The following is an 8,014-nucleotide window of genomic DNA, read 5'->3' on the forward strand; positions in this document are numbered from 1 at the left end:
AGAGGCTTCCCTGTCAGCTTTGTATTCAATCCAAGGACTGGCTGACCTGCACCTGTCAGGTCTGAGAGGCTTGCTGAGCTCCGTGGAAAGTGCTCTTTCCACATCATAGCCCCATGGGTGCTCCTGTGTTTGTGTGCCCAGCACCGCCATCCCTCTCCTGTGAGGACTCATTGTCTTCATACCCCATCCATAGAAATCCAGTATCCTCACTCGTGCCGGTGAGCAGCGCAAGCGGGGCCAGTCCATGAAGTCCTACCCTTCCAGCGAGCTTCGAAATGTGTGCGATGAGCATGTGGCCTCGGAGGAGCCCGCAGAGAAGGAGGATCTGCTGCAGCAGATGCTGGAGAGGAGGTGAGGGCCTCGCACTCTGCAGCCTCGGGGTGAAGCACCCTGCACCCAATGGGTGGGAGTGAGCCCTTGAGCTTGCTGGAGATGATGGGAAGGAGACGAGGCTGTGGCAGAAGTGACTGACCCTGCGGAGGGATACGAGGCAGCGTCTGGTTTTTGTGTAACAGATACACTCCCTACCCCAACCTATACCCTGACCAGTCCCCGAGTGAAGACTGGACCATGGAGGAGCGCTTCCGCCCGCTGACCTTCCACGGCCTCGTCTTGCGCTCGCAGCTCGTCACCCTGCTTGTCCGAGGAGTGTGTTATTCCGAAAGCCAGTCTGTAAGTCTGGGCCCTGGTGCCCTGCAAGGCAGGAAGGTGACGGGCAGGCCCTGTTTGTTGTTCAGGGAGAGGTGGTCTGTGTGAGCCCCCAGGTGAGAGGGAGGTGAGAACTAGTTGACTCTGTTGTCCCTCTTTCCTAGTGGAAGACGGACTCCTCCTCCCGCCAGCTCCGCTGTAGCCACCTTCTCTCTTTCATTTGGTTTTTAGGGTGTCCCCATGGCACCCAAGTCCATACCCCTCACACCTTCTTTGCAGCAGGAGGCTGAGCAAGTCCCCCAGAGCCCTGGCTTCCAGAGTGACTCTCCTGATGTTGGGAGTTGGGGTTTCGACCATGTAGCCACCTGAGCCCCTCTATGGTCCGCTAAGCCTACAGAAGAGCTGTTACCCTGGTGCAGGGGCCTGGGTGGAGTGTGGGTGACCAGCCTGGTTGGCATAGGTAGAGAAAACCATGGGGAACTTAGAGATAAGGCAGTTTGAGTGGCGACAGAGCTTGGGTGCTGAAGTACTTTGCCTGGCTACTAAAGCAGATAGATTCTGGGGCTCCCCGCAGTGGAGCCAGCTATGAGCCAGTGAAGGTGCAGAGTGGAGTTAGGGAGCAGGGCCACTGAGGACGACAATAGCCAGCCGGCACTGTGGCTCCTGTGCTGTCCTGTGAGCCCTCGCACTGACCTCCCTGCCCTGTAACAACAGCCGTGAGATCGAGGGGTGGTGATTGCACCCCCTGGGACCTACTGTAGCCGCTGCGTCCAACTGCCATCAGCCTGGTAGCTTGAAGCAGGATTTATCTTAGTTCAAGACCATAAGTACCAGGTTGAGAGCGTGTGGCGCAGCTCTCTGAAGGCGTTAGGAGAGGGGCCTTCCCGGCCTCCTCCAGTCCCTGTGGTGCTGCAAACACTTCAGTTTGATTTCTGTGCATGCGCGGGCTTCCCTCTTCCTCTCCCTCTTCCTCTCCCTCTTCCTCTCCCTCTTCCTCTCCCTCTTCCTCTTCCTCTCCCCATTCTGTAGGGACACCTGATGCTGGAATTCACCCTAGTCCAGCGTGAGCTCATTGTAAGCACATGGGCAGAAACTGTTTCCAGTAAAGACAGCTGATAGGTTTACAGGTTGTCTCTGTCTGTGGGGACGCATCTCAGCCCACAACCCCATTAGCAGTTTTCTCATCTGTTAGGACCTGCTTTGCTGTCAGGCTGTCTCTGTCCTTAGCACCCGCTGTGGCCCCTGTACTGTCTGCCCCCGAGTGGCTTGTTACTGTTAGTAGTTGTTAGTGTTGGAAGACACTAGCTAGCAGAACTGGGGAGGGACTGTCAGAGTGACCCTCCTGGCGGCTGCTGTGTTGCAAGGCTGCTGTGTGTCTTGGTTGGAATTGCAGAGTGCCAGCCAGCCACGCCTTTCTTATGCGGAGATGGCCGAGGACTACCCGCGGTATCCGGACATACATGACCTGGATCTCACATTGCTGAATCCCCGGATGATTGTGGTGAGGAGGGCTGTCCTCGGTCGGGGCTGTCCCACGTGCTATGCCCATGCTTATCCCAGGCTGTGGGTGATTCTTGCTTTCTCTTCTGCAGGATGTCACCCCATATATGAACCCTTCACCATTCACTGTCTCCCCCAACACCCATGTTTCCCAAGTTTTCAACCTGTTTAGAACCATGGGCCTGCGCCACCTGCCTGTGGTGAATGCGGTGGGAGAGGTGAGTGATCTGGGTGGAGACCAGTGTCCCTGGCTGCCTCTGCTCTGTCCACCCACCCTGTCTCTTCCCGTTTACTTGTCTGTTGCATCAGTCCAGCAGGGGGCGCCCTGCGATCTACCCTCCATCCTCCATTGCCTGCTCTTGTCTCTGCTCAAGGGCTTCTTACCTCCCCCTAGTCTGTTCCTTGCTCCTACCTCTTCTGGGAATCGTTAGCATTAATAGAATTTAAGGCGAAATTCTCAGAGGGTTTTAAAAAGTAGCACACCCAGTGATTATTCTCGCGGGCTTTTCCATTATTTCTCTTCTGAGTTAATTGTATTTGTGGTATATGTGAGCACAGCTTTGTGGAGCTGGTTCTCTCCTTCCACCATCAGTGGGCTGGGAATCGAACTCTGGTCACCAGGCTTGCATGGTGAGTGTATTTTCCCTCTGAGTCAGCTTGTCAGCTCAACTTTTTTTTCTTTTCTAAAAAATTTATTTATTTATTATGTTTACAGTGTTCTGCCTGCTTGTATGCCTGCAGGCCAGAAGAGGACACCAGATCTCATTATAGATGGTTGTGAGCCACCACATAGTTGCTGGGAATTAAACTCAGTACCTCTGGAAGAGCAGCCAGTGCTCTTAACCTCTGAGCCATCTCTCTAGTCCCCAAGTTAATTTTTTTTATTACATAGCTATTGTTACATTATCATACTATATTGTAACAAAATAAGAAAACAAAAATAAGCCCCACCCCCTGCCCTGCTGCCCTGTCACCTTCCCTGTGCGCGGGTTCTCTGTGCCTAGAGGTAACTCACTGAGGGTTTTCTGTAGCTGCTCGTCTCTGCTGCCTGTTGTTTTGTCTTAGGCATGCTAGGCAGTTACTCTACCATTGAGCTACAGTGCTCCACCCACCTGTCCGACAGTCAGGCCTCATGTCCTCCTCTTCCAGTTGAGTTTCAGTACATGTCACCAGAATGACCCTGTAAGGAAGTGGTGCCTCTTTATGGGACCGCCTGCCTTCTCTCCATCCTTCCCTTCCGTCCCATGCTGGCCTTGAATTTGAGGCAGTTCTCTTGACTCAGCCTGTTCCACCAGGCGTGGCATGTGCCCTGGTTAAGGATATATGCCAGCCAGTTTTATGTCAACTTGAGGAAAGCTAGAATCATTTGGAAACAGGGACTCTGAATTGAGAAAATGCCTCCATAATAATGGTCTGTAGGCAAAACCATAGTGCATTTTATTAGTGGTTGATGTGAGAAGGCCCAGCCCATTGTAGATGGTGTCATCCCTGGGCTAGTGGTCCTGGGTGCTATCACAGAACAGGCTGAGTGAGTCAGAAGGAGCAAGCCAGTGAAGAGCAATCCTCATGTTCTCTGCATCAGTTTCTGCCTCCAAGTCCCTACCCTGTGTGACTTCTGTCTTGACTCTGCTCAGTGACGGACTATAATGATGTAGCTAAAATAAACTTTTCCTCCCCAATTTGGCCATGGTGTTCTGTTACAGCAATAGAAACCCTAAGACAGGACATGGCATACCTTGGGGTTCAGCTCAGCGATAGTGTGCCTAGAATTATTCATAAACAAGTATACAAAATAAAACATGGCTAGTTCTGCCAGGCATTGTAGCACACACCTGTAATCCCTGCACAGCACATAGGAAGATGGTAAGTTCAAATCAGCCTGGGCTATGTTGTAAATGAAACTGTCTCCACCCAAGCAAAAACAATAGGAGGAGGTCTGGACCACACATAGATCTGTGCTGAGAGAAAGCAGGTGGCCCTTCCAAAGGGGTGGGGTCCCCTCTTAGTCACCCCTTCTTTCTCTGCTCCCACTTCACTCCCCTTGCAGGGCCTCACTGGTTCCTTTCATGCAGCTCTGAGAGTAGGAAGTCTGTGCCATGGACACACTAACCCTGTCCTGCCCCAGTTCTCTTTCTGTGTCTACATCCTGGGGTACATCGACAGAGACCGTTCTTTTCACGCATGTCCTTACATGGGTTGAACGCTCTGGTGACTCGGGTGTTTTCTCCTTCCCTAGATTGTGGGGATCATCACTCGACACAACTTGACGTATGAGTTCCTACAGGCCCGGCTTCGGCAGCATTACCAGACCCTCTGACAGTTGAGCCCGGCTGCCACCAGCCCACTCTCCCAGAGATGCCTCTGCAGGTGGCCCTGTTCACACACTGGCCCCCACAGCCGGCATGAAGGCTCCTGGTCACTCACTTGCCTGGAGTCCTGGAAGATTGGGGTCTGAGGTTTCAGTGATGTGTTGAGCAGAAAGTTGGAGTTTTACTAACTTCTCAGCAAGAATTTTCTGTTTCTCCGTCCCCAGACTCCCATGGAGAGACATCAGGGAGAAGTCAAGCTGGGTCCTGGGTAGGCACTTGGTGCTTCTCTGTTGCTGTTTCTCGGAGAACCCAGCTGTTGCCCAGACCCTTCTAGGAAGGGTGGGCAGAGGCAAACATCGGGGGTGTTATTTGCATATCATGTTCATTCATTACTGAGTTCAGGAATTGGGCCTGAGAACGGTTCCCCATATTCAGGGAAGCATAGGATCAAGCCCGGGACCTCAGATCCACTAGAGCTCTCTGCCTCTCCTTTGGCCTTTCTTCTCATTCTGTTTCCTGGGAGTGGGCATGTGCTCTGCGCTCGCCCTGTCGCTTGGTCTCCTTAGAATCAGTTCTGATCAGACTCATGAAGCACTAAAACCCTAGCTAACAACCTTTGAACCGTTAAATCCCACCATGGGGACCGCGCCTTCTCCCCTCGCTGTAGGCATTCAGTAGTCCCAGCACCAGTTACACCAGGTCTTCAGTACCGTGCTCTCCGCCCACTCTCAGTCCATTCCTCCCCCAAACACCTACTTTCCAAGCCTTCGTCTCTGTCTTTCTGGTAGTGCATCCCCAGCTGTGTCTTAGACTCATTCCCAAAGTTAACCAGAATTGAGGAACCCCCTTGACAGAACCGCTACTCCAAGCCCTATTGGATTTGGAATGGCTCTACAAGCTGGCAAACAGGCAGCCCTGAGCCAGGGCCAATCAAAGGCATGGCCTTAGGAGGAAGCTGGTGGCTCCTCTCTTGGTCACTGCTCACTCCCGGCTTCCCATGCCACTCCCTGCTCAGCCCTCTTCCTGAGGACTTGGAGAGGAGCTTTTGCAGCTGCTGGACTCAGGGCTGGGGGGGTGGATGCTCTTGCCCCTTGTGCCTCACGGCTGCTGGTCCTGTCTGGGTGGTACCTCAGGGAACATCTGGATGGGGACATCAGAACTCACTTTCCTGTACCCTAGGGCCCCTGTGGTGGCTGTCCTTGGATACCAGGGGACTTTCATTTGCATTAGATACTGTTTTTTCTCTTTTTTGATTTTTTGAGACATGGTTCCTCTGTGTAGTCCTGGCTATCTGGAACTCGCTCTGTAGACCAGGCTGACCTCAAACTTAAGAGATCCACCTGCCTCTGCCTCCTGAGTGCTGGGATTATAGGTGTGCACTACCACTACCTGGTACATTAAGATACTTTTTAAATCATGGAAGTTGCTGGAGGGCATTTGTGCCAGGGTATGGCTTCTAGCACCAGGGTCTCTGGGCCTGGCAGTCTTCTGATCAACATATGAGGAATTGTTCCATGACCTCAGCCGGGGCTTACATTGGGTCTTGTCGTCTGATTGTGACCCTGGCCCTCCGTATTCCTCATTTACTTACCTTTTTACCAGAACAAATCTGTTTTCCAGATTCTGGCCTGTGAGGTGGGGGTAGGGATTGAAACTAGTTGGGAAAATAGCCCTTCTAAGCAGGGTTGTGTCTGGCCAGCTGCCAGCTTCATTTTACAGCTGACTTGAATGTCTGCCCTGCTGTAATCCTCCATCGGGAAGGAAACCAGTTGCCCACACCAAGATAAAAGCTTTACACACCACAGAATCATCTTCCCAGCCTGTGGGTTTGCAGAATAGCAGCCTGCAAAGGACCTGAGTCCACAACTTGCCTCCGAGGCAGCCCTGGTGACCTACTGCATTCTGTCCATCCTCTGTGTGTGATGAGTCACCGCCAGTGTAGCCCAGAATAGACGGTGTGATACGTCTACCCTGGAGCTGGAGCCCATGCCCCTTTGCCCCTCTAGGACACTTAGCCCCTGTGTCCCTCCCCACAACCTGCCTATCCAGAAAAGCCCAAAGACAACTGCTTCTCCACCCGTGAACTAGAGCTGTAAGCCTTGGACCCCCTCCCCCACAGCTGCCCCTTGGAACCAGTGGTACAGTATCTCACCTGCCACAGTTCAGTGGCTCCCCAGTGCCACAGCACCTAGTCACAACAGCTCCACGAGGGACCCCTGAGGGACTGCCTGAGGTTGGCTTGAGGCAGTTTTCCTGCCTTCTGCACCTGGGCATTGTGTGGCTCTCTGGTCCTGCTGTGGGAGTTTGGTGTTGTATGAGTTGTCTGCATGTGACCTTGGTTAAGCAGTTCCAGCTGGAATGGACGTTAGCTTGATTCAGCCAGCCGCGTGACAGTTTGATGCAGACCTTGGTGACAAGAAAGCTTCCGGAAAAGCCAGCCCCACAGTGTTGACACGCAGTGTTGCCCTGGCTCTGAAGAACCTCAGTGATTGTCCAGTTGCAGCTTCTGCCTTTCTGTTTGCACTGTTTATATGGTGATATTAGCTGGGTCCACTGTGGAGATGAACTGTATCTTTTTTAATTTGTAAAACTCTATTTTTATTTGACCCTTTGGAAGGAGGAAGTTCTGTGGTAACTTTACGAAGTCAGAATAAAATGTCTGCACCTTCTCCATAGACCTTGTCTCCACCATGCTCTTTCTTCCTATGCTTTCGTTTTCCCTTCCCCTTTCAGGTAGGGAAGAGTTAGGGTGCTGGAAGGCAATCTCTGTGAGACAGAGCCTGTGTAGCCCAGGCTAGCCACAGACTCGCTGTCACGAAGGACGACCTGAGCTGTCCTCTACTTTCCAAGTGTGGGATTAGGGACATGTGCCATCATGCCCAGCCAGAAGGTAATCTGCTGGCCCCACACTGTAACTTCCTGTCCCCGTACCTGTCAAGGCTCTTCCCCGGCACCTGGCACTGCTGTGGTTTGACTCACCTGTGAACACTGGCCCTTTGCTCTGTCGGTCTTCTCTCGATGCCAGCGCGCCAGGGCAAGAGCCTATAGTCTGTTCTCACTGCCTGTTTTAGGACTCAGCCCACATCCTGGAGCCTGACAGCAGCTGGAAGAGGGGAAGCCCTCACCCCTCTCGTGTGTGTGTGTGTGTGTGTGTGTGTGTGTGTGTGTGTATGTCCATATACACGTACACATGCGCATGTTCCCACATCCAGTGTCTGGCTGTGCTGCCATGCCTCCAGTCACAGACAGCTCCCGTCAGCGCCCTCCTGCCTTTGCTTTCTCCAGGTCCTAGGGACACTTTGTACCTATGTGTTCCTTTGTGTCCCTTCCACTCAGTGGCAGCCCTGTGTTACCGTAACACTGGAGGGCACCCCCAGCATCCCATTCCTTTCCCCTAGTACTGGGACTCCCAAGTGCAGGCTGATGCTTTCTCCTGTCTCACACTGGTCCTTGTAAGTTGTTCCCCACCGACTGTTTCTTGTTGGTTGGTTTTGTTGTTTTTCATCTACTGATTGGAGATCCAGATAAGAGGGGTTTTGTTTTTTTAATTCTGTTTA

At 52.6% G+C, this 8,014-nt stretch overlaps 1 protein-coding gene across 2 annotated transcripts in view; it reads left to right on the plus strand.

The window, feature by feature from the left end:
* Positions 1-7,132, plus strand: part of Clcn6 (chloride voltage-gated channel 6) — a 34,631-nt gene extending 27,499 nt beyond the window's left edge. Inside the window, exons 19-23 of one of the 2 annotated variants that reach the window (XM_038334478.2) lie at positions 194-351; positions 516-672; positions 2,042-2,149; positions 2,241-2,366; positions 4,385-7,132. In XM_038334478.2, coding sequence (XP_038190406.1) covers positions 194-351; positions 516-672; positions 2,042-2,149; positions 2,241-2,366; positions 4,385-4,465 — 630 coding nt within the window. In that variant the 3' untranslated portion in view covers positions 4,466-7,132. Of the gene's footprint in view, positions 1-193; positions 352-515; positions 673-2,041; positions 2,150-2,240; positions 2,367-4,384 lie in introns of those variants that run through there. The other variant, XR_005285887.1, reaches the window with a different exon arrangement.
* Positions 7,133-8,014: the final 882 nt, after the last annotated feature.

Source organism: Arvicola amphibius, chromosome 6, assembly GCF_903992535.2.
Source record: "Arvicola amphibius chromosome 6, mArvAmp1.2, whole genome shotgun sequence".
Classification (NCBI taxonomy): Eukaryota; Metazoa; Chordata; class Mammalia; order Rodentia; family Cricetidae; genus Arvicola; species Arvicola amphibius.